The following is a 26,988-nucleotide window of genomic DNA, read 5'->3' on the forward strand; positions in this document are numbered from 1 at the left end:
TCCAGATGACTACGACTGAAACCTTTTCTATGATAACTTCTTAAACAGTTTTTTTCTGTGAATCCACATTCATTGACACATTAAAAAATTATTCAAATACAAATTCCTTTGCAAAGGTGCTCAGGGGTTTTGCTACAAAAATACTGTAAATAACATAAATGCTGCTCACTGACAAAACAGTGTTAAAACATTTTCTGGCTTAACCTGTACCCACTTTCCAACTCACACGCCTTCACATACCTACTACTGTTCGACACATCATCTAATGAAGTATTTTCTTTTACTGTCTTTTACAGCAGGCTGCAGCCATTGGCCAGTCTCTCAAAGGTCAGTGCATGGTGGATTCAAAGCTCCAAGTAATTTGAACTTTTGGTGCAGCACACCTCACACAGGATGTGCAGAATGACCACTCATACTATAGTAACATGTCCATTTAAAACAATTGAACTTTGTGAATGACGGTTATGCCTGCAGCCATATGATGTAGCATCTGCTTTAACAGTGTTTCACTGTTGCTGTATGAATATAGCAGGGAAAATTAAGTGCACTACAAACAAGTGGTGAAATAGACTGCTTTTTAGTCTCTGCCTGTGTCTCTGTTCTGTTATTCTACAGCTCACTGTTTACATCATTCTATTCCATCTGTTTGTCTTTCCTCCCCTCTGGCTTCGGATCCAAATCTTCCTCTGAATCTTCCTCTTCTTCCAGTGTGCAGCCCCTCATTTGGCCCCAGAGTGGAGCCAGTCTCCCCTCTGCTGTCACACCCAGTGGCTGAATGATTTGGTTTCTGTGTAAGAGACAGAAAGAGAGAGTGATATCTAATTAAATTCTCTTCGATCCTCCAAAGAGTATTTGTCCTACATTATGGGCAATACTACGCTCACCGCGATAGTCTGTTGATCATGCTGATGAGGCGACGGGCCTCCTCCTCCTTCTCTTCCTCCGTCATGCCCTCCATTGGGTCAGGCTGCTCCGCCTCCACCCGGCCAGTCACCAGGTTAATCCTGGATTTGGCCTCCCTGTACTCCTCTGTGTCTGAGTCTGAGTCACTGGAGTACTGGGAGGCATACTGGCTGTCGCCTGAATGCCTTCTGCCATTCAGCAGTCCCCGAGCTGCCAGCAGCCCAGCAGCGTTACCATATCCCGTATATTTGACAAAGCGGCTGACTGTGAAGTGACACAAAATGCAAACTTTACCACTTGGTACTTTTTACATATGAAGTCGACCATAGTTATTCAATTGGTCTCTTGATGCACATTTCTAAAAGCTGCTTCATGTGTGTGACGGTGATTCCATTGTAATGAATTGATTTCACAGTTCTAAATGCTGCTATGATGTGGGGTTACTTTTGTATCTTTATTATACAATCAAACAGTAGGTTTGAGAGCAAAAATTTCCACACTGCAATCAAAAAATGTTTTATTGCAAGTAAAATGAATATGTGATTAAAAATGTATAAATGCGAATCAACAACTTTTGCTTGTGAATCCAAAAGTTTTGCATGCTGTTGAGCTGACTCTCGTGGGCGGAACCTACCCTGTATGATGTAAGACATGTCTCTATTGGCCAGTCTCGTTAGGAGTGACAGCAAAGCAACATCCACTGTTAGTAGACAGGAGTAATAGCAAGAATGTTATGTTTGAACGAGCTGTGATATTGTAATGGGTTAAAAAATACATATTATTTTGTCAGCCTGCAGCTGCTAGCTTAGCTAAATAAGCTACTCACTATCATTCAATTCAATTCAATTTTATTTATATAGCGCCAATTCATAGCAGAAGTTATCTCATTGCGCTTTTCCTATAGAGCAGGTCTAGACTGTAGTCTTTATAATATTAATTACAGAGACCCAACAAATCCCACCATGAGCAAGCACTCAGACAACAGTGGCAAGGAAAAACTTCCTTTAAGAGGGCAGTTTCTGCCTCCGGAGAACCGTGTTAGGTTTTGGAGAGAGAGAGAGACAGAGAGAGAGAGAGGGGAGGTGTTTGGGGGAGTGGGGTGGGGGGAGAGGGAGGCACAATGCATGTATATCATTACGTGCATAGACTGTATATAAAGATGGACAACATACCAGCTCCCAAAAAATGAAGACAAAACATCTAGATTGCCCCCTGGTGGCTGGCTGCAGTATAGGTCATAAACCCCGTCCCCTCCAAGTTAGCGGATGGGACATGAGCCAAACTAAAAACTCAAAGTACACATCAAATAAATTTTTCCCAAAGATGGTTTCTGTCAGTTTAGGTAGTTCTTATCATGCTGATGTTTGTTCAAGTGGTAACTTTTCTGATAAGTTTAGTTTTAATTAGTTATTTGATGCTGATGCTGATGATCACTACTGCACAGACTCTGGCTTCAAATGACTTTACCAGCCCAAGATGGCTGCTCCCGTATCCGGGATATTTTGGCTTCATTACAGTCTATGGGGAGGAAGTCGAGACGTGTCGTCCATATATATATATATAGTCTGTGGTTACGTGTCCAGGCTGCCTATTAGCCTGCATGACGTTGTGCATGTAGCTAGTAGTTAACAGGACTAACGTTAGTTACTGTTATATTTGTGATGTGCTGTATTATTTTATCAGCCTGTAGCCATCTTAGTTAACGTTAGTCACTTTTTCGTCTTAGGTGTCACACTAGCTGAGCTGTCTGGGTCCCATCCACCTGTTTTTATGCACATTTTTGATTTTAATAATAATAATAATGAAATTTATTTATAGAGCACTTATCAAAATAAAGTACAAAGTGCTTCACAAAGAGAGAAATAAAATACCACAGTGAATGATAAAATATAAAATAAATGAAATACATAAAAACAATAAAACAAACAGACAGCTTTTTGAGACGAGACTTAAACGAAGACACTGACTCAGACGACCTAATTTCTTCGGGCAAGTTGTTCCAGAGCCTCGGGGTCCTGATAGCAAAAGCTCTGTCCCCCTTAGTTTCCATCCTGGACTCAGGAACAGACAGGATACCCTTGCCCGAAGATCTCAAACTACGTGAGGGTTCATAAGGAATTAAAAGGTCTACAATATAGTCTGGAGCCACGAAGAGCCTTAAAAGTAATCAATAAGATCTTAAAATCAATCCTAAAACAAACAGGGAGCCAATGTAAAGAGGCTGAAACAGGTGTGATGTGGTCGTACTTCTTTGGTTCCTGGTTAACAGCCGAGCAGCTGAGTTCTGTACAGTCTGCAGTCGTGTCAAAGTTTTTTGATTAAGACGAGTGAACAGGCTGTTACAATAATCAAGGTGTGAGGAGATAAAAGCATGTACAACAGTTTCTGCATCACTAAGATTTAAAATAGATCGGATTTTTGCAATATTTCTGAGGTGATAAAAACATGATTGGACGAGCTTAAGGACACCAAGATTTCTTGCAACAAGAGGCGGCAGACCTGTGACCTGTCAGATCAGACCAAGCTGAACATATGGGTAACTACGTGCAATGTACAAATGCGAATGACGAACTGACACTGAACAAAAGAAAAACTCTGACTAAATTGGAATTTGTGGGGTCTCTGTAAATGATATAAAGAGTACGAGTAAATAAACTTAGGTAGGGAGACAACGAGACACAGGTGCAATTAATTCGGGCGGGGCAAACAAAACTGGAGGGAAAAGCAAACAAAGACAGGAAGTAAAACAAGACACTCAAGGAGCGGAGAACACTTCAAAATAAAACAGGAAACAGGACAAACAACCATGACACAAATTAATTTATACATTTGGTCATGGTGTTGTCATTGTGGGAAATGAGAGATAAAATATTACTTGTTGTCCAGTATTGTCTTGCAGTATTGTACAACTTGTGCATGACCGGAATCAATTAATAACATTTGCTCTGTATGATCACATTACAATGTTATGAACCTAAATATAAGCATAATATTAGGATTTTAAAAATGATAGATGAAATTTCTTGTAGTGAAACGTTTTATGTCTTGATGAATGGATCATCATGCACATTAACTAAGCTGGCTACAGGCTGATAAAATAATACAACACATTACAAGTATAGAATTAACTAACGCTAGATCGTTGAACACAAATAGGCATGTTAACTAGTAAGTACATGCACAATGTCATGCAGGCTAATAGGCTGCCTGACCATGTAACATAGGCTACATATGACGAGTGAGTGACTAGCTAATTGAGCTAAGCTAGCAGCTGCAGGCTGACAAAATAATATGTATTTTTTTAACCCATTACAGTATCACAGATCATTAATCAAAAGCAATCTACGTGCACCACTTCAAACATAACATTCTTGCTATCACTAAGACGGAAGTTATGTACAACTTCCTCTCTCATTTACTAACGGTGGATGTCGTCAAGCTGTCGCTCCAATCAAGACTGGCCAATAGAGACGTGTCTTACATCTTTCAGCGTAGATCTCGCGAGATTCAGCTCAACAGCAAGCAAAACTTTTGGCTTTGCAAACAAAACTTTTGGATTTGCATTTTTAGTCAAAAATTTATTTTACTTACAATAAAACATTTTTTGATTGCAATACAGAAAGTTTTGCTCTCAAACCTATTCTGTTTGATTGCGTAATAAAGACACAAAAGTAACATCATATGGAAGACTATGAATGTATGGACAGAGTCCATTGTTGCATTCCAACATGCCCGTTCCAATAAATAGATTAGTATAGAGCATAATTGTAGTTTTTCGGTCTTATTAGGTTTTATTAAAAAACATCTTTAAAATCAGAGCAGCACTAAGACATATCCTTGAGAACTGTAGTACATAATACATAGTCCATAGTTGTCACAGTGACCATGCTTTTCTTTGTTGATTCTTGTGTGTCCATGTTAGCAATGAATCCCCTCAAATACTCAGCACTGTCATCTTTTATTTAACAGCTTTGTTGAATAGTCAATTCTGAATTTCTGAAGGGCACACTGCTGCTATGGACACAGTTCTGATCACAGACTCTGGAGTCCAATCATATCAATCCGCAGAAAGAAGTCCTGTGGCAAAAAAACTTTAAAAAATAATTTTAAAATCATTATTTGGTGTCAAATTATTGATTTAATATCCTTGTAATAAGCAGGATAATGTACATCGAGCAGGTCATTATTTGCATTATTATTATATCAACCACCTCTGCAGCATGCCATCAGTCAGGCCTTCAAGAATTTAACAGGAAAAGGCATGACAAATATGACAGCATACCTGGAGCTCCCCAACGGCCTCTGTAGGACTTTTGAGAGTGAGAGGCAAATGTTTCTAAACTGTGTTTTCATTTGTCAGAAGTATCTAAATAAGTGTTTTTGTTTAAAAAAAATAGTTTCACAAGGGCTCTGCCATGGGGATAAATTAGTCTGTGGTTCTGCGACTATACCGTTCTCTTTGCAGAGCACAAAGAGCAGCTCAGCAGCACAGTGCTTCACATCTGTGTCAACGTGGGTCATCAGGCGGACCAGCTGGCCTCTCAGAGTGGTGTCCTGCTCAGGTCGGATGGCAACGTCTCTCAGTGGGGGTAAGATCTGGGCCAAAAGTTGGGGTCAGATGAAAGTTGGGGTCAGAGTCATTAGTACTGTAACCAGATTAGAGTCCCTCTAATGTTAAGGTTTCATTAATTTTCATGAACCTTTATATGCGCTGATTGCATTTCCCAGTTGTCTTGAATAAAGCAGTAAGTAAAGCACAACATTCTGCCTCTCTGTCCCTCTCTCCGGCCACACCCCTACTTCCCCAAACCCATTCATTGCAATTTTCTACCTGCCCAGCAGACGCCCTCAGATTTCCCTGCCCACCTGCTCACCTGGTATATATCAGCCCCTTTTCCCCAGTCAGTTGCCAGATCATTGTAGTTTCCATGTTACAAAGTTGCTACGTGCCTGGTTCTTTTGCTTTCAAGCCACCAGAACCCAGATTCTGATCGTGTACCTGTACCTGCCTGCCCGCCTCTCTGCACCTGCCTGTAAGCCTGTATATACCTTCATTGTGGCAATAAATGATTGAATGGTACCAGTCTGCCTGGTTGTCTGCATTTGGGTCCTCCTCCCTTTGTTGCCAGAATTCACCGGCCGTGACAGCTATTATTCAATTTGAACTAGTCTAGCTTTCGTATCTGGCTGTTTTTCTCAGCAGCATTAAATCCCTGTTAACTGTAGGACACTGCTGCGCATTGAAGGGGATGCTTTCTTAATGCTATAGGCCTAGTTGTGAGAATGATGCTCATAATATTTAGTGCACTTTTACAAAATGATTTATTTTATTTTAAATACATTACCTTTTGCCGTAAGTAGTGACGCGTCTCCCTGTGTGCCCGAGAACTCTCAGTCAGCAGATTCAGTACAGGGGTCAGTTTCTCCTTCAGCTTCTGACCCTGTATAACAGCACATTAAAGCCAAGCAGTTTAACAGAAGTCAGTGTGAGTAAACTACACCTGAAATAGCAAGATTCCACGTCATTACATGTGTCAACATCTTCCTATAGACTAACCTGCTTTATCTTACGTTGTCTTACAGATTTTGGCTTCCATTTCACTCACATTTATTCTAAAACAACCCAGGTCATCTGCAACCCACCATTTTAGCATGAACATTTATTGAAGGAATAGCTGCAAGCTGAAAAGTTGATTCAGTTTTCTATCACTATAATAATTAAATGTTTAGGTGTCATAGTTAGCCACATCTCTCCTCCTATCCTTGTGTACTGTAGTGTTGCTCTCCCCTCCCTGTGTTCCTTGTTAGTCCTCTGTTTGTCTCTTGGTCTGTGTGTGTGTGTGTGTGTATGTGTGTGTAAGGGCCTTGGCGGGGCACTCTGGTTTTCCCTCCTGCTGCAGATCACCGGCACACCTGACATTCATCACCCAATCAACTCCCACAGTATATCTACCTGGCTCCACCATGCAACCGGCGCCAGAACACCAGCACGGTACCTTCGCCCCCCCCCCTGGCCAAGGCCAAGGCCAAGGCCAAGGCCAAGGCCAAGGCCAAGGCCAAGGCCAAGGCCAAGGCCAAGGCCAAGACATGTTCTTGTTGCTCACTGTTGTTGTCTCCTGTGTAACCTTGTCTGTCTCTGCCGCAGAGTTACTCCCTGCCGGTGATCGCAGCCACCTTGTCCTCTCCGATCTCTGCAAACTGCCTTTCCTGTTCGGCCTGCCATGCTGCACGAGCCATCTCCAGAACCCACTCTCACCGTCTCCGCCCCTGAGCCCAGCCGGTTTTCCACGGACCGTGTAGGCAAACCTCACTACCGGCTCCAGCGGACTACGCCTGACTCGCCCGCACCGGGAGAGCGTTCATCGACCAGTGATTGTTTACCGTGTTACAATAAAGACTGTTAAAACTACTATCCAGCTCTCCACCTCGCTGTGTTCTGCTTTTGGGTCCATGGTGCACTACAACATAAGGTTGTACTTCAATATTTAGCTATAACAGTTATACAGTTATTACAGTGTAGAAAAAGCTACTTTTTTTCTGCCCATACTGTAGTCTTCAACACCCAATCACGCAGGAGCACACAGACAAATGAGCATGGACACACTAAAAATCCCAAGTTGCCAAACTGTTTTTGTTTTTTTTCAGGAAATGGGAGTAGATATCAGTGAGTATTTCTGGAAAATATAGAGATTAATTAATTCCCGGGATTCAACAAAATAGTTGTTGCCTTTTTATTGCTGAGAATGGTGCAACTTTATTACATGTCTCATGAAGGAGTGTCATGAAAAATTGTTATCAAAAAAGAAAACTGGTATACATTTTGTATTGTATGCTGAGAAAAGTGACAGGCTTTGTTGTTCACAACATCACTACATATTTGTATTTATGTCAATTTAAAAAAATGCTGGCATGTCATGTCTTTTTGTAAGTCTTACTTTTGGGGGTAAATAATGGTGTAATTAGTAAGCAAGTTATTTTGGTGAAGGTGTTGATCATGATTTTGCTTTCCTATCTGTGAAGTTCATAAAATTCACTAAGTGCACTTCATTTCATACAACTTTTTTTTTTTTGCTCAAATACAAGCATTAATCATTCAGGCAATAACACCAAGTATTCACAATACTTGTGTATTTACTTCAACACACACACACACACACACACACACACACACACTTGCCCTGTTCAGGCGTCTGTCCATAAAGAGCAGCAATGTGTGGACACAGTCCATGTTGACTCCCTCCCACTTGTGGGATGCCTGGTCCACACGGACAGATAGCAGGACGTCCAGACATGTCAGCGGTAGTGCTGACAGGATGTTAACTGTATGACTATGGAAAGAAGTCATAACTTTTTAAAACATTAACACAAAAAAATATTATCTATGTTCTTTAGCTAAGGTATCAACTTTGACTCCCTTATCTATTTTGTAGACTTTCGTAGAAAAGGTTTCAGTCGTAGTCACCTGGACACTGTTTTCAGAATCAAGACGTTTCGGCTCCCATCCGGAAGTCATTCTCAATTGTACTTCCAGATGGGAGCCGAAACGTCTTGATTCTGAAAACAGTGTCCAGGTGACTACGACTGAAACCTTTTCTAAGATGGAACACTCCTGAATGAGGGACTACACCGTCTTATTTTGTAGACTAATTTAGTTACAGTTCCACCAGATGGACAAAGATTACATCATCCATTTGAAAAGTTGTCAAATAAATGTAGTTATGTTTAAAGCTGTAAAACAGCAGTCTGACCCTTGGAGTTCTTCCAACGTGTCTTCTTCATCACATGACAGCAGCAGGCAGTGGCGCAGCACAGCTGCTAGGTGGCGATACAGAGCAGCATCCTCCTGAAAAAGACACACCCCATTGATTTTAAGGAGGCAATCCAGGAGGCATTTTACACATAAAGGTCAGTTTACTTGTCATGGTAAACACTACTCAGCCTGTGTAATGTCCTCTGTGGCTCTGGAAGTCAAGTGTGAGAAAATAACCCCTAATGATGTTGTAGTGATGTCATCAGGTAATAATATTATAAAGAGTACGGTCTAGACCTGCTCTATAGGAAAAGTGCAATGAGATAACTTCTGTTATGAATTGGCGCTATATAAATAAAATTAATTTAATTTAATTTAATCAGGTCATAGCTTGAACTTGGAACAACACATTTATAACAGAAAGACTGTTAAAAAGATAGCAGTGTGAAGTTAGAAAGACATGAGCATTTACTAAAAACCGAGGGTCTAATGAAATATATGGAAGCCTATAGGGGACTATATTAAAATGATAATGTAAACTTGGAAATGAAAATGTAATTCCACAATATCATTATAATTTCACATATGTATGTGTTATTTGGGTAAGAATTAAAATTAAAATGCAATAATCCAATTTTCATTTTCATTTCCACATACTCGTATGGGCTTTCTATGATTATATTAAAATGAAAATGCAAAAGCTGTTTGACATTAAATTTAATAACTTGTAACCCGCTGTACAGTGGAGAATATTCAAATGTTAATTCAAATTTGAAAATGAAAATGGAATATAAACAATGTAACCTGATTTTCTTTTTATGCAAGCAATACTTAAGTCAAAATTAAAATTAAAATGCAATTTTCTAACAATTTAGAACTGCATTTGACATTTAATTTTCAAAGACTTAACCCTGTAACGCCAATTGTATCATATTTGCTACATGAGTTTCTGAGACCTATGTCATTAACAGGATCAATACTTTTTCAAATTAATTTTATTTATATAGCACCAATTCATAACAGAAGTTATCTCATTGCACTTTTCCTGTAGAGTAGGTCTAGACCGGACTCTTTATAAAGTTTTATAAACTTTTCTGAAAAACCTGTTGTATGCAATCTGACACGTTTCTTCTACCCTCTGGTGGCTTATCTGTGCACTGCAGGCAGAAATGGGCCTCTGAATGCCATATCCAAATTGGCTGCCATCATGTAGTGATTCGCAAGTTTTTGGCCAAAAACACTGTTTTGATGATTTAATTAAACTAATTAAAAATTTAAATGTCATCTTAAGATATATTTAGTCGGAATTGAGATGTTTTTATGGGGTTTTTATATATGGAACCTGCTCTCATGATCATTTGGATGTTGCACTGGCTCACTTGCTAATAATTGTCTTTTTCTTATAGATTTTCACTAAAACAATTCCTTGGCTATCATAATCTGTATGTTATATTGATAATTCAGAGTACACAATAATTTGTTTTTTGTGTGTATTTTTAGATGGCAAAGAACAGAAATAGCTATTTTGCCAACATAAGGCAAAATAAAAAGGTTGTAAAAAGGTTCCTGTTTGAAAAAAGAACCAAACCAAATCAAATGTTCCAAATGTTCCAAATGCAATAAACAATATTTGTTTTTGTTTAAAAATAAATATTGTTGTGATCAATGAATTGCCATAAAAACCTGATGAATCAAATATGATACAGGGGGAAAAAATCATATGTGAATGATTAAAAAAAAATAATAATAATAATAATAAAAAAATTATTTTTTGTGATTTTGTCAAAATTTGGAATTTTCTGCCTATTATTGATGTGTCAGGTTTCACAGGGTTCCTGCTGTACTACGGATAATATTGAAATGCAATAAGCAAAACAGCACTCCCAGTCTATTGCAGTTACATTTACATGTCTTTTGGTGTCAACATGAAAATGAAATTTGTCAGTCCTCTCATCAACCTCTTCAGTTAGGAAGTCACTTTCTCTTCAGTGACTTGGTTCATTAACATTCCGTTTTCATTTTCATTTTCAAATTGTTAGAAAATTTCATTTTCATTTTCATTTTGACTTAAATATTGCTTGCATAAATTATTAAATTAAATGTCAAACAGCTTTTCCATTTTCATGTTAATATGGTCATAGAACGACCCATACGAGTATGTGGAAATTAAATGCAAATTGGATTATTTAATTTTCATTTTTACTCAAATAACACATACATATGTGGAAAATTATATTATATACATTTACAAGTATACATTATCATTTTAAAATAGTCCCCTATATGCTTCCATATAGGGCTGGGCGATATGAAATATCTTGATATTTTTGGGCTATGACGCGATATACAATATATATATCGATATACACATTTTCTCTATATACACACACCGTATATATTATATTATTATATATATTACACCGTAAATTCTCAAATAGTGCAAACATATGATGATCTTGTAGAATATGATGCATTGCTGTAAATTAAACTACCCAACATTATATGAAGTAGTTAAAATTAGCTCAACCTTAAACATGTACAGGAGTAAAATGCAGCATACACATTAATGCAGCAGAAAAAATAATCAAGAAACATCATATATATAACAGTAAAACACTGACAGGGACCAGCCTTTCACTGACTATTATACTGCAACCTGAGCTTATCTACACATTTTATGGCTGACCAAAGTAATGTAACTCCCCCTCAGCAGCGACTAGCGGAAACACTGAAAACTCGAATATGACAATACAGTCATCTGCAATATCGCACATTAATCAGTATTCGAATATATCGAATATATTCGATATATCGTCCAGCCCTACTTCCATAGACACTGTCGAGATATGGGAAGTGTTGGAGTGTTTTTGGAGCTTTTGGTGCCTAGTGGCCAGGCCTAAACCCATGGGGTTTGGTTGGGCTCGGCCCGAAGAGACATCATCGGGCACCCACAAGGCGGTCGCTACTGGGTGCATTGCCAATTGGGTGGTAGGGGAAGATGGGGTTTGGTGTGCCCCTTGCTACAAAAACTGGTTATAGGGGCGTGCAACATCATCTGTCTGGTGGGGAAGGAGCTGGAGTTGGTGCCAGAGATGGAGTGGTGCCAATTACATATAGTTAGGCTCACCTCTACGCAAAGCACTGGCTTCAGAACTAAACTCCTCGATAGGGGCTGGACTTTTCCAGAATTCCCCAGGGCGAAAGGCACTGAGTGGTACCCCAGAGGAGGAGAGGGTTGCCTCTATGCTACTGAGTGGGTAGTGATGGAGAAACCTGCAGGGGGGTTGAGGAACGATCTGACTGATCTGAACCCAAGTAGTGTATTGTTATTGGACTTCTGTGCTAGTTATAGATTGTCCATAACAAATACCATATTCAGGCAAAAGGTGTTTCTAGTATGGCTGGTACAAAAAGATCTTAGGCCAAAGTTCAATGATCGCCTTTGTAGTCATTTCATCACATCTGCAACTGTATGTCTTGGACACAGGTAAAGAGTGGGCACAGCTGTCAAGATCTGGCTGAGGCCCCTGTCCGCAAGGTCTTAAATTCAAACCCCCAGAAGAATTTTTCCTGCATCTCAGAGAAGGCTGGGGACATGGAATATGAATGGACCATTTTGAAAGACTCATTTGTGGAGGTGGCTGCTTAGAGTTGTGGTCCTAAGGTTATCAGAGTCTGTGATGGCAGCAACCTAACAACTGCTAAGCTTTAGAAGTAGTCCTTTCAGTCTTGGTTCGCCCAGGGGACTCCTGAAGCACCAGACAGGTATCAGGAGGCCATAGGGACTGCAGCTTCTGTGATAGTGGAAGCAAAAACTTAGGGAGGTGTTCAGGAATCCCGTAGAGAGAGACTTTCAGCTGGTCCTAACAAACCATCAGACAACACAGGAGGCAGGGCCAGGTCTAAGCTGTTTTTAGCAGGTGAGGAGAACTGCTTACCCAACCTGACAATATTGTCAGACTGTGGAAGGAAAACTTTGAGGAACTCCTGAACCCGCCTAATACAATCCTCCATATCTCTATGAACAGAGCTGGAAGGCTCGGGGGAAGTCTTGTTAATTTTCTCTAGCAGTCACTGAGATAGACATAAAGCAGTGGCAAAGCGCTGGGGATGGACAAGATTCACACTGAGATGCTGAGGGCTCTGGACATAATGGGACTGTTTTTCTTAACACGTCTCTTTAATGTTGCATAGGGTGGCTTATTGTCAAACATCAGATTCAGGAGGAGCAATGTGAATTCCCTCCTGGTCGTGGAACAGTATAGCAGCAGTTTTCTCTCACAAGGACACTGGAGGGGTCATGGGATGTTGCCCATCCAGTCCCACTCACCTATGGTTGTCAGCTTTGGGGAATGACTGAAAGAATGAGATCATGGATACATGCAGCGAAAATGAGTTTCCTTCACAGTGTGGCTGGGCTCACCCTTAGTGAGGAGATCGGACATCCGGAAGGAACTCGGAGAAGAACAGCTGGAGTCAGTTGGGTTGGTTTCGGGCATCTGATATGGATGCCTCCTTGTGGAGGTATTCCAGGCATGTCCAACTGGGAGAAGACCACAGGGCAGACCCAGAACATGCTTGAGGGATAACATATCCTACATGGGCTGGAAATGCCTCGGGATCCCCCAGTAAGAGCTGGAGGATATAGCTAGCGAGAAGGATGTGTGGGCTACTTTGCTTAGCCTGCTGATGCCGCGACACTGACCCAAATATGCGGCGTAAAATGAATGAATGGAATGGATGGATACTGAAGGGAGGGTAACATATGGTCAAAATGACAATTTGAACTGAAGATGACTTAATCTAATCTAATTCATTGTATTGCACATTGGAATAGTGTCAGGTTTTATACTCTACTATAATAGTATACTAATCTCAATCCTATCACCAGACAGAACCTTAGGGCTACTCTGGTGACAGTGTGCCAACCAAGAACCACAACGTCCCCCAGTTCCACATCCAGCTAGGGACATTGTTTGCATTTCATTCCCAATCTTGCTCTCCCCTCATTTCCTGTCATCTCTGTACTGTGTCTCTAACAGAAAGGCATAAAATGGGCCAAAAAATATGTTTATGGTAAGATTAAGGTTAGGATGAGAATATGATTGTGTTTGGGTTTTTTTTAAAAAGGGCACATTGGATTGTGACAAAATACAAATTACAGTCTCCCACATGGAAACTGGACACACTACACATCCACCACCCGGAACTCCACACACTTACTTTCTGCTTTGATATATAAAGGACACCCCACTGTCTGCACTGGCACTGAATGTTGGCACTGGACATAGATTCTGCACTGCAAAATTAACATGATTCCTGGTATTGGGCTGCATATCTGCAGCTACAGTAGGATGGTATGCATTGCAATGTGATTTAAAGCATAAAGTATGGAATTATTATGTGATTATTTGTTTGTTTTCAAGGGGTCACCTCATCTGGCTCCTGCCTGTGGAACATGTGAGCGATGTTGAAGAGTGTCTTAAGGATCTCGATGACCTCCTGGGACATCTCCTTGGAGATGGGAGGAGATGTGCTGTCACTAAGCACCTCATATCCCTCACCCCACCTTACAGCCAAGCACTGCTGGAGGGCTTTGGTCAGCACTGACACTCCACGTTCCTGACAGGGGCAAATAAAACACTGAGGAAGATGTAAACACTGATGTATGAAACTGAGAAAAGGACTGAAGTCATGCACGCCATTGCTCTGTGTCTACTTTTGTATATAAGCATGTTTTTCATCATTTATTGAGGCTTTTGTGACTTATCTTGTTTATCAAGAATAGCACTGTTCACTGTTTGGCAGAATGTGGCATTTTCAGAGATTATGAGTTTTCATAAGTATGATTGTATGAGAAATAAATGTAACATCAATTTTTGTCTGATCTGCACAGTGGGCTGTACAGGCTATGGTGTGATTATTCTGATGTTTTATTCTGATTACAGAATAATTATTATGTGAGTTATTGTGTGACCACACAATAATGATATTGTGATCAAGAAATAATTAGTAAACCTTCAGATCCTTTCGTAATCATTGGATTTTTTAAAATTGTAATGTGGTAAAAATCTATGATCAGCAGAGAAGCATTACATCTATTTTCAGGTTACTATATTGTAAACTAACTGCTGAGTAGGAAAACCATAGGCCCTATAGTAACATTATAGGAATTATACAGTGGCTTTTGTCTAATTTGGTGAGTATAGGCTCCTGTAAATTAACTTCTGACAAGTCAATCAATATCATACCGATATTGCAGGGACTTTTCATTTGGTTGCAGCTGCAGTATACTATTGTAATTATCTTTTGTTATCAAACATGAGTGCTGACAAACTTTCCTGAGATTGCCATGTAGCTGATGATCATAGATGATTACCACATCTATTAATCACAAGAAAGTTTGGGAAAATCACATTATCAATTATGTTTTTCAGGATCACAAAATTATGATTCTGTTATCACAAGAAAACAGTCCATCCACTCTGGCCTTCCATAGATTTGAAAGCATTTTACCTGCTGTAGCTGCAGCCTGAGCTCAGGCCTCAGGGCTGTAAGTAAGAAGAGCAGTCTCAGCTTGTAAAACTGGCCACTGGACGGCGCCCTGCTCCAGATCCCCTGCTTCAGACTCTCCCACAGACTGTGCAGAAGCCTTCCATGGAAACAGGAAAAGAAGGGTGAGGCCAGGCGTTGGTCTGCAGGTCAGTTGGTTATTTGTTTTATAAAGAACAAGATTATTCTAATATAACTGGATAATTAAATGAATACTTGCATTCTTGCAAAATGTTTTGGGTGAACTACTGCGTAAACAATCATTCTTTACTCATCCTAATACCATTATACACTGGTGAAGTCTGTATGTCCATATATCACACAGCCAGTTAATGCAATTCCATGTCAGACTGCTCAAGAAGTGCCCAAGAACTGGTTCTTCACACTTCTAAAAATGACTCGAAAGGGCTGTGAAGCTTATTGGTTAAATGTTGTTGTTTATATGTGATGTCTAAAAGCTAAACAAGTTGCAGTGTCACTTGGCATCATGTAAAATTCACCAAAACCATTTGAATGTACCATTTTGGTTTTTGGTTTTTATTTTAGTTTCTTATATATTATTATATGATAATATTATATAAATATTTCCATATTTGGTAACACTTTGCTTGGATAGCACGCCTACAGATAGTTTATAGAGTATTTGTAAACTTTCAGCTGTTGTCTGTAGATGTTTAACAGATTATCAATAAAGTATATGTGACAAATCATGAACATACCCTAACAGAGATGTTTTTTGTGCCTAAACCTAACCAAACCTTTATTTGTTAAACTGTTGAATTGTTGAATCTCAACTAATAAGCTGTTGAAATGTTAATACTCGTTAAACTATCAGTGGGCAGACTATCCAAGTAAAGTGTAACCAAATATGTTTAACACCCAACAAAATAGAACTTCTATTACTACTTCTGGCTGGCTGTTGATTTTTGTTGAACCCACAGTTCACTCGCAATTGTTCATTACAGAGTAATAATGGGTTACAGCCAAAGAGTTTATTTTTACTGTAACCAAAAGGTTATCAATAATTGACTGCTGCTGGTATAATCTGCTGCCGGTGACGTGTAATTTTACAGACCAAAGTGACAGTCAGCATCAGCTGAAAATGAGAAACACACTGATCTAATAGAGTGAAAGATCGGGTAGGTCAAACAAAGGTTTGATAAGAGATTTGTTTTTAGTATCAGAGTTCCGGGTATTTTGCCAACCTGGAACTGGATCCAAAATGGAACCAGTCATTGGAACTCAACCCTTGTGGCACTTGCTGACATGGAGCTGCAAAAACTATTAGGCTTTGTGTTATGTAACTTAACAAGTGTTTCTGTTATGAACTTTAATAATGGCTGAACTTTTATAAATTGTATGGCTTAATCTACCCATTTGAAAAAGTCACCTTAGTGAGCTGGCCCTCTCCTGTGCCCGCGGGCTGTTGTAGATGACATTACACAAGACTTTAATGGCCTCCTTCCTACACACCTCCCCATCCTCCTCCTTCTCTTTCTCCTCACTGTTCTCTTCCCGGGTGTCCTTCTTCCCACGGGCAAGCACCACATGACCTCCATCACCTTTCCACTTATAGTGGTGATCAACTGAGCCATTTGTGGTGGCAGCACCAGCTACCTCCACAGGAGTAGAAAACGAAAGCACAGAGCTAACAGGTGATGGTGTAGCATCAGCATCTGCAGCCTCCTCACAGCCACTCGCTGCTCTTCTGTGGATCTGGCTGTGTGTTCTGGCTGACAGATCTTCAGCTTTTTCCTCCTGCTGTGGGCATGCCTGCAGCAAGCTGATGCCTCCCAGGTGTGCCAAAGTGAAAAGGGCGCTATCAGTGACCATGGGCCCTAGGGCCCGCCTGTCGCGGGACAGGATACGCAGCGTATGCAGACAAACCCGTAACACTGCTGGCTGTAGCTGACTACTGATGAAGCACACCAGAGCTGTGGCCAAACGCTGGAGAAACATTTAGGTTGAGGAGGGATCATTGGGAAGAGAAATGGAGCAAAATGAAAGAATAAGAAGTGAACAAATTGAGGGATATGCAGTATGCACATACATGCAGAAGGGGTTTAACTGACTAATCAAGTAGTCAGACAGGAACACACGCAGGAACGTTGATTCCTACATGCAATTTTATGTAACGCTACAAAATAGCTTTTTAGTAGTTGCATATCTGCTCATCTACTGCATCTACTGCAAACACCTGGTGACTAGTAACAATTAGTAGTGAAGTTTCTAATGCACATGCACACACACACAAATATACAATCATTGAAGTACCTGTCGGAGAAGAAGATCAGGTTCATCGTCGTCTGAGTCAATGTCAGAATCAGAGTCGGGAGCATAGTCTCTCACTTTGTTCTTCCTGAACTGATCAACCAAGAGGCAGAGTTAGCACTAGTAACTGCAAAAGATGTTAGCTGCAACATACACACAAAGACACATTTTATAATTTGAGCATTGATGTTCCATCTACTCCTTATCCCTGATGGAGCGGGGAAACAATGTACAATGTTTTACAGTGTATTTGTTATGGGATGGCATGACTATATTTGTCATGACTATTTGTCATCACTATTGTATCTTAGGTGCGCTGTTTTCACTGCTTCACATCCTACAGCAGGAGCAAGAAGGACTCAAGATGACTCATTCTCATCACAAGAGAAAACTGAAGCTGTTGGCACTGGACATAGATCGTGCGCTGCAGAATGAACATGATGCCGCTAAATGTTTCTAATGGAGAATGACTGACTCAAAGCTAGAAATAATAAGCTTGATAACATTGCATCTTCAAAACAAAGACAGCAGCTTTAAATGGTTGTGTAAACACTTTAAAGAAATGACTATGGTTTGAACCACTACTGTATAATGTCATTTGGTTATAGAGAGAAGTACCTGAGAGTACCTGCTGCAAAAGGTACATTAAAGGTACCTAAACTATTAAACTATCACTGGTCATATATCGCTTATCATAAATCTGTCTTATCCAGAAAGCAAATGTTCATAAAACAATTACAATTACAGGCCAATAGTTAACCAGCAATGAATTAATTATTTATAAAACTGTTTGGTAATAATAAGTGAAATGCATGTAAAAAGTTATAGCATGGTGTGTAATATTGTCATCAAAATTGTACTGTAATGAAGTTAACAGACAATTGATCATTCCATTGATATAACTTCACAATACACCTATTCTACTTGCTTATTATCTAATTATTTCACTCATTTATGAACTTGTTGACCTGTCGTTTAAAAGGTTACCAAATGTCTTGATAATACTGATTGTCATAGTCCAAGAACACAGGTTTCTTGCACAGGACTAATTAGTGTAGCTTAAGGATATCTCCAAGGTGAAGGTTAACGGGGTTAACATGCTGAGTCATGAAGTATCCGAGCAGCTTAACAGCTAGACATGATTACATAATCCGTTTTGAAACACATACACACACACACACACACGCACGCACGCATGCATGCACACACTGGGAGTGACTAAGTATTCTAAGGTCTTTTACAGATTACTGTAATACAGAGTAAACTCATAGTCAGCTCATCTCTCTCTCCTCTTGATTTATTTACCTCTTCCAGCTGTTGTTGCTGCAGTCAGTTTGTCCGTGAAAAGTGACAGAAATGCATGTGTAAAAAACAGTAATGAGATCCAAGCATTAGGGAAAGATGAAGTTTTAGATGGAGGAGGAACATTAGAGGAGCCAGAGCTGAGCTAGAAACAAGCGATGTTGACACACTGCTGTTAAACATCATTTGGTGTCTTGTTTCACAGTCCAACCAGAGGCAGAGAACCGTATCGCCCTCCGTTCGTATCCCAGATGACGAGTTAACAGCTTCACTAGCCACAATCAAACTACTCAGTGCACACAATTTGAACATTTTACATTCTGCATCTGGGCTGTAGTATGCTCAGACACTAGATGGTTACTAGCCTTAATTAAATATCAGAAAAATTAGGATTTATAATCAGTTGGTATTAGCTGATGCAGAGAAAGCATTCAACCACATTGATTGGCAATAACTGTTTAAACCATTTCCAGCTTGGAAATGCCGTAGATTGGGTAAAGCTTTTATGTACCACACCCTGAGCAGTCGTAGTTAATGGTGCCCTCTCTGAGTTTTTCGCCTTGCTTCTTTGCACACAGACAATTATCATTTCTGAATTAGCAAAGAAAATCTTCACTGTACCTTAATGTATTTGGTCTAGGTGTTTTTACTGAAATGTATTAACCAGTGCTTGTCTATTTAGGATTGGAGTTTAACATGTTGCAGAGAGGACTGGCTATCTACAGTCAAGTTTTCTTGTTACTTTTTTGTTTGTTTGTTTTCCTTTTATGCTGCATTGATGCTGAGCTCGTAACTATTGTCAATTTGCTATTTTTATTACTTTGAAATACAACCTGCGTAATATATACACATATGTGTGTGTGTGTTTTGCTCCCACGTGCCACAGGACTATAGAGCCAGGACAGTGACTTTAACATTTGGCATCAAACATAAAATTTGGCATTAAAGACAAAACTGGAACTGAAAAAGGAAACATTGGCATTGAAATATTTGAAACAAGTACTAGCACTGAAAAAAGTTTCACTGAAAAATAAAACACAGACATTAAAAATGATTTCATTTTATTTTGATATTTTTTTGCTTTCTGATTTGTTTTTCAACATGACAATGTTCTGATTTTTTCTTCATTTTCGTCACTTTTTTTTCAGTGTCACTGTTTTCAGTTTCAACTTTCTGTCTCCGTTTTGGCATGGAGAGGAAGGGTCTGAGGGGAGAGGGCACGGAGAGCGTGATTTACATAAAATCTGCATACTAACGAGGTAGCGTCACTCTTCCTGAACCAGCCGTCCTATCATCTGCTCTGAAGCCTCTGGCATCATCGCAAACCTACGGGAATGGCTTCCACAAGTTCACCGGGAACTCTCAAACAGCAAGTAAGTGTTTCGGTCTGCTGTCCAGAGGTCCACTGGAATGAGCGCTAACATTAGCCGTATCTATTCATGCAGTTATGGTACCGGTGCTTGGAGCGGCTGAAACTCATATTTCAGCAATCATTTCTCACATTTTATACAGTATTTGCCATTAGGCAAAAAGATTCCTTCTAGATATCTATCTGATATTGCTGTGGCTAGATTCAAGGAAGCGATCCCATCTGCATTTAATTCAATGCCATGTCTCAATATAACAGAGGACTCCTATGCTAATTTCAGCCCCTCCCAAATTGACCATCTAGTTGATAGTGCTGCAGGCTCACTGTGAACGACACTCGACTCTATCGCTCCTCTAAAAAAGAAGATAATAAAACAAAGAAGGTTAGCTCCATGGTATAACCCCCAAACCTGAAAGGAAATGGCTTTCCAACAATCTGGAAGAATCTCGTTTAGTCTGGCAAGATAGTCTTAAAACATATAGGAAGGCCCTCCGTAATGCCAGAGCAGCCTACTACTCATCATTAATAGAAGAAAATAAAAACAACCCCAGGTTTCTTTTCAGCACTGTAGCCAGGCTGACAGAGAGTCACAGCTCTATAGAACCAAGTATTTCTATAGCGCTCAGTAGTAATGACTTCATGAGCTAATATTAAAAGTTTAACTATTAGAGAAAAAATTCATCACGTCCTGCAATCAACCAGTTCCGATTTATCTTCAAACACAGATAGTGCTGATATGCTCCTGCTGCTTTGCTCCTATCGACCTTCTTCATCTAACTTCAACTATAAATTCATCTAAGCTATTAACCTACACAACCCTTTAAAGTAGCTGTAATTAAACTGCTTCTTAAAAAGCCCACTCTTGATCCAGGGGTTTTAGCTATTTACTATAGACCTATATCTAACCTTCGCTTTCTCTCTAAGATCCTTGAGAAAGCAGTCGCCAATCAGTTGTGTGATTTTCTAAATAACAATAGTTTATTTGAGGATTTTCAGTCAGGAATTAGATTGCATCATAGCACAGAGACAGCACTGGTGAAATTTAGAAATTACCTTTTAATTGCATCAGACAATGGACTTGTCTTTGTACTTGTCTTGTTAGATCTTAGTGCTGCATTCGACACCATTGACCATCACATCCTATTACAGAGACTGGAACATTCAATTGGCATTACAGGAACCGCACTAAAGCTGGTTTAAATCCTATATATCAGATCGATCTCAGTTTGTACATGTTAATGGTGAGTCCTCCGTGAGTCCTCCTTGAATTTACGTATTACCATAATACGTTCCTGCAAATGTTTCACAATAAAAGCCTTGTTGTGAAATGAAGGGATTCTATCCACTGAAATACTGGAGGGCTTTTAATTTTAAACGGATACAGGCGGTGCAGCTGCCCAGCCGCTTGCCTGCACCGCCACCCAGCCACTCGCCTGTACCGCCGCCCAGCTGCTTGCCTGCTCCGCCGCCCAGCGACCCGCCAGCTCCACTGCCGTCTCCAGTCTCAGCACCGCGGCAATCATCACTCCCTGTTGGATCGCAGCAGCCAACATCCCCTGCCGGATGGCAGCGGACAGCACCCCCCCTGCTGGATGGCAGCAGACATCACTCCCTGCTAGATAGCAGCAGACAGCACCCCCTGCTGGATGGCAGCAACTCCTCGTTCCCAGACTCTCTGCAGGACCGCAGCAGCATCCTGCCCCTGGACTCCCTGCCGGATCGCAGTCACCTCCTTTCCCAGCTGGATCGCAGCAGCTCCCTGGACTCCCTGTCCGAGGCTCCCAACTCCAAACCTGTCCAAGCTCCGGGTCGTCCGTCCAAGGATCCCAACTCCACACCTGTCCAGGCCCCGGGTCGTCCGTCCAAGGATCCCAACTCCACACCTGTCCAGGCCCCGGGTCATCCGTCCAAGGATCCCAACTCCACACCTGTCCAAGCTCCGGGTCGTCCGTCCGAGGATCCCAACTCCACACCTGTCCAGGCTCCAGGTCGTCCGTCTGAGGATCCCAACTCCACACCTGTCCAAGCTCCAGGTCGTCCGTCTGAGGATCCCAACTCCACACCTGTCCAGGCTCCAGGTCGTCCGTCCGAGGATCCCAACTCCACACCTGTCCAGGCTCCAGGTCGTCCGTCTGAGGATCCCAACTCCACACCTGTCCAGGCCCCGGGTCGTCCGTCCGAAGCTCCCAACTCCACACCTGCCCAGGCCCCAGCCGTCTGCCCGGATCAACCTGCTCCCCGTGGTGGAGGACGATCACCAAGTCAGCAGGGTTTTTCGGCCCTCGGGAGCTGGCCGTGGAGGGGGGGGTACTGTCACGAATATGCCAGGTTCCACCGTCTGCTAATGAAGCACACCTGCTCCCTATCACACTCCTGTTCCCCATCAGCTCCTAATCACAGCCAGCATAAAAAGCCCAGCACTCACCTCAGCCAGTTGTCCGACCTCGTTTGGTGCAAGGACTCCCCATGCTACACAGCATATTCCCTATGTCCCTTCTTCAGCGACCTCCCTCTCCAGCATTCTCCCTCTCCAGTGATCCCCCTCTCCAGCGATCCCCATGCCAGCAAGTCTTCCCTCCAGCAGACTTCCCCATCTCCATACCTGCACAACTGTCTTCACCTACTAAAACCTAATAAAGAACCCTCTGTTTCCATATCGGTGTCTCCTGCCTGTCTGTCCGTAACAATCTGACAGCTTTAGTTACTAGTTACTTTACAAATTAAGATTTTTGTACAAAACATTTGAAGAGCATATAAAATATGATGTTTTGTTACAAATTAAACTCCCCAACAGACAGAAAATGAATTGGCAACTATTTTGATAATCATTTAAATTTTTCATGTAAAAAATGGTTCCAGCTTCTCAAATGTGAGGATTTGCTGCTTTTCCTTTTAATTATTTTTAATGTATTTTTAAAAAAAAACAATTAATTGATTAATCAAGAAAATAATCAGCAGATTAATTCATAATGAAAATAATCATTAGCTGCAGTCCTATACAAAACAGTTTGGTCCACCTCAACCTACAACAGTAAAATCCTGCTTTTACATTAATGCATGAGTGATAATAATCTAATGATGTAATATACAGTATAATAGTATAAAATCCTCAGGGGCCATTTTTCTGCATTGAGTAGACCTACTTTTACTTTTAATATTTAAAGTACATTTTCCTGATAATACTTAAGTAGCATTTTTAATGCATGGACTTTTACTTGTAACCGAGTATTTTTACAGTGTGGTATTAGTATTTTTACTTGAGTAAAGGATCTGAATACTTCTTCCACCGCTGGAAATGTACATTATGTACATTAGTTGGCATGCCCATTACATGACAGGCGCCAGGAGTTTATTCACCCTTGTTTCCCCCCCCTGGCCTGTATTGGGGACTGGCCTTTATTTGTTCGTGTCAGCCACACCCCCGGCCATCAATATTGGTATTGACTACTCAGTTGAGAAAATACTGTATAAAATGTGAAAAATGATTGCTGAAATATGAGTTTCAGCCACTCCAAGCACCTGTTCCGTAACTGCGTAGCTGCAAACAGCGGCTGTGTTGACCTAGTAATCCTCTGACATGACTGGACAGCTACGCCGATAGTTGTCACAAGTTCACCTGGAACTCCCAGACAGCAAGTTAGTCTGTTTCTCTCTATCATTGTTAGTGCTTGTTCCAGTAGACCTCTGGCAGACAAACGTGAATTAAAAGTTTAACCAGCTTAACCACTGTAACCAGCCCAGTTCTATGTGAGAAAACAACTGCAGACAGAAACAGACTTACTTGCTGTTTGAGAGTTCCCGGTGAACTCATGGAAACCATTCCCGTAGGTTTGCGATGATGCCAGAGGCTTCAGAGCGGACAGCTCGTTCAGGAAGAGTGACGTTCTATCGTTAGTATGCAGATTATATGTAAATCATGCTCTCCTTGCCCCCTCCCCTCAGACCCCTCCTCTCCATGCCAAAACGGAGACAGAAAGTTGAAACTGAAAACCAGTCAGTGTTGGGCAAGCTACTTGGAAATTGTAGTGAGCTAAACTACTAGTTACTCTACATTAAATGAAGCTTCACTACACTGAACCTACCCCCCCAGAGAAATATAGCAAGCCAAGTTACAGCAACATGGCAAAAATAGCTTACTATATAGAAGCCTTTTTTTTTTTTTACATTGAACCAACTTCATTCCAAGTCAGTGCTATCTAAGTGATCAATAAAACTGTCAGTAAGCGGTGCTCTCTGCTCTCGCTGCTCCAAAGCCAACCACGCTTAATTTTATTCACTTTCTGCCAACAGAAAGTGAGGGAGGGAAAGACATAATAGCGGAAAGTCAAATGTTTTTGTGTACTGACCTTTTTTCTCTCCTGCACCTCAGTGTTGAAAAAGAAGCACTCAGCATACTGTGGAGAAACAGAAGAATGGCACACACTAAAATGCAGATTTAGTGTGCAAACAGACTTTTTGAGAATACTTAATTTTGTTACTTTTCTACTGTGGACACTAACATTTTCAAAACCTGGTTAGAGTTGGTATGCAGTACAGAACTGGAACACATGCAGTGACCAAGACCATAAAGGGAGGGGCAGTGCCTCTTGAATTGAACAACTTTAACTGGCTGCACCAGAGTGGAGATTCAAAGTCCATGGAATCAAAATGTAGCTTTATAAGAGAGAGAGTAGGAGGGAGAACAGCGGCAAGACAAGGGTAGACTGGTCATGGGGAGTACAGGAGGGGTCCCAGTGGGCCACTACAAAAATCACGCAATGAAAAGAATAAATCAAACACCAGAGAGAGAGAGAGACTTCAGTCACAAATACTAGAAGAATTCCTTCACAAAGGCAGCATCATAAGTCCAGAAATCCTCCACCACACAAATGACGGGAAACTTCCTATATCCTGGCAGAAAGCAGTAAGATATGTATCCGCCTTCATACTACTTTGTTCAATCAGTCTGAGTTGGTGAAAATTCAGTATGTTCTGTATTTTACTGTTTAAAGTATTTGTTGTCTCGTGATTATTGATCTATTTTGTTGTCTTGTTAAAGTGCAATAGTTTTAATAATATGTAATTTAGCTTGGGCAATAATGTTAACATTATTAACATCCATGCCAATAAAGTTTATTTTGAAAGAGGTGGAGGAGCAACACAGATGGACAAAGGAAAGAGAGAGAGAGAGAAGGACTAATGACACTGAAATCATTCAACATGTTTTAGTAGGGAAATATACAGACAGTTCAAATGAACAAGCAATGTGTTCATTACTTTTGTATTATTTCAAGCCATTTAATTCAGCCAATGACATCCATTAACATTAGTTAACGTGGACTTATAATATTACCAACTGGCTACAAAAATGAATGCTTCTAGTTACAGACTGATGCAGTAGTCATAGCAATAATCAATGACCTGGGTGTTGTAGCTGTCCAGTAGGAGCTGGACAGTGTCCTGGTCTCCTTGAATGATGCTCTCAATGATCCCCTCCATGTCTGGCACCATGCCTGCAGCCCAAACACAAAAAAACAGTCCAGTGCTTAAAAATGATGAGCAATCGTCATCCAAGAGGAGCATCTAGTAGTTATATTACCTAGTTCCACATCTCTGAATCAATGGTATAAAATTAAATGAACTGTGATCAAATGATTACAATCAAATATCAACTTAATCATAATTAGAAAAATGTATCTAACACAAAATAGCTTGCATGGACTATAAAAAAGTAACATCACTACAAGTAATTAGCAAAATCACAGATGTCACCAATTGACATACATAATTTGTAGAAAGTCAGCCATGAAAAAACTAAATGCTTCTTGGATGAATAAAAATGAAAAAATATATACTGAAATAAAACTGTGTTCAAAGTGTCAATTGAAACAAATATATACCCTGAATTTAAATTACATCGTTTTACATTACTTTGGATAAAAACTTACCACAACAGAATTGAAAAGTTTTAAAAAATGTCAAATGCCATGAAAGAGAATGACATTGTCATCAAATTCATTTGTTACTTAATAACACTAATAGTTCTCAGTTGATTTTTTACAAAATACACATGATAGAAAACCACTGCTGGAACTGACATTTCTTGCAGTGATGTACAGTAGCAGCTCAGTGTTACAGCAGCAGCACTATGCAGTGACCATGAGTTCGTGCACTCACCTGTCGGTGTTGTTAGAGGAGTGGACACACACAACCACTGACAGCTTCTCCTTCGTCTCTCTGATAAAACAATGGCTGAGTAATCTTTTTTCTCCTCTTGCTCCACACCGTCCCTCCCTCCTTCACTCTCTAAGCCCTGGATTTACTCTGGCCGCCTAAACTACTACCTGCACTCTTCACCTGGAGCAAGTGACGTAGCTGAGCTGAGATGGAGAATGTCCCCACAGGGAAACATCCTAGACAGGTCTATAGGCTCAAATCTCTACTTGTACACATGGAATATCAAAATGTAATGGGATGCCTGCCGTGATATTTTCTGCGCACATCCATGTTGCCATCCTCAGGCTAAAATGTCAACTTTGTAAACAAGACATACCATACTTGTTGCAGAATTTCCATAAAATTGCTGAAAAGAAATGCTGAATAAAATATAAATCTGTAAATATATATATAACAAAAGGGGCTCTCCTCCCTGCCACACCCCTCTGACAATTAATGAATTGGACGGTGTCGTCCCTCATTCGTCCAGGAGTGTTCTATCGTAGAAAAGGTTTCAGTCGTAGTCATCTGGACACTGTTTTCAGAATCAAGACGTTTCGGCTCCCATCCGGAAGTCATTCTCAATTGTGAAAAAATTGGACGGGAACTGGAAATTTAAGCTAATCTGAGTTACATAAGCCCCGCC

General features: G+C 40.6%; 1 protein-coding gene across 5 annotated transcripts; it reads right to left on the reverse strand.

Annotated features, from left to right (window-relative positions):
* si:ch211-195b15.7 (synembryn-A) lies at nucleotides 1–26,915 on the reverse strand. 5 transcript variants are annotated; one of them, XM_044182761.1, is made up of 15 exons: nucleotides 26,680–26,915; nucleotides 25,548–25,639; nucleotides 24,494–24,569; nucleotides 18,782–18,799; nucleotides 17,480–17,569; nucleotides 16,596–17,152; nucleotides 15,170–15,305; nucleotides 14,087–14,275; nucleotides 13,077–13,196; nucleotides 8,652–8,746; nucleotides 8,081–8,231; nucleotides 6,249–6,344; nucleotides 5,355–5,499; nucleotides 885–1,167; nucleotides 1–787 (listed from the first exon to the last, which is right to left on the reverse strand). In XM_044182761.1, exons 1-15 carry the CDS (start codon nucleotides 26,680–26,682, stop codon nucleotides 634–636), a joined length of 2,205 nt encoding a protein of 734 aa, XP_044038696.1. In that variant the 5' UTR covers nucleotides 26,683–26,915; the 3' UTR covers nucleotides 1–633. The 5 variants fall into 5 exon arrangements, with proteins under 5 accessions (XP_044038696.1, XP_044038697.1, XP_044038699.1 ...); XM_044182762.1 differs by having other exon boundaries at nucleotides 14,087–14,296; nucleotides 24,494–24,541; nucleotides 26,304–26,915; XM_044182764.1 differs by lacking the exon at nucleotides 13,077–13,196.
* Between the last annotated feature and the right edge of the window lie 73 nt (nucleotides 26,916–26,988).

The sequence above is a fragment of the Siniperca chuatsi genome, linkage group LG21 (assembly GCF_020085105.1).
Source record: "Siniperca chuatsi isolate FFG_IHB_CAS linkage group LG21, ASM2008510v1, whole genome shotgun sequence".
Classification (NCBI taxonomy): domain Eukaryota; kingdom Metazoa; phylum Chordata; class Actinopteri; order Centrarchiformes; family Sinipercidae; genus Siniperca; species Siniperca chuatsi.

Bases quoted from the DNA above. Each gene is read 5' to 3' on its own strand.
- si:ch211-195b15.7 (XM_044182761.1), bottom strand. The intron at 17,153-17,479 runs GTACTTCAATGA...ATGTTTCTCCAG, and splicing joins CTGATCTTCTTCTCCGACAG to CGTTTGGCCACAGCTCTGGT. The intron at 1,168-5,354 runs GTATAGTCGCAG...GTCACTTCACAG, and splicing joins TGTGCTCTGCAAAGAGAACG to TCAGCCGCTTTGTCAAATAT.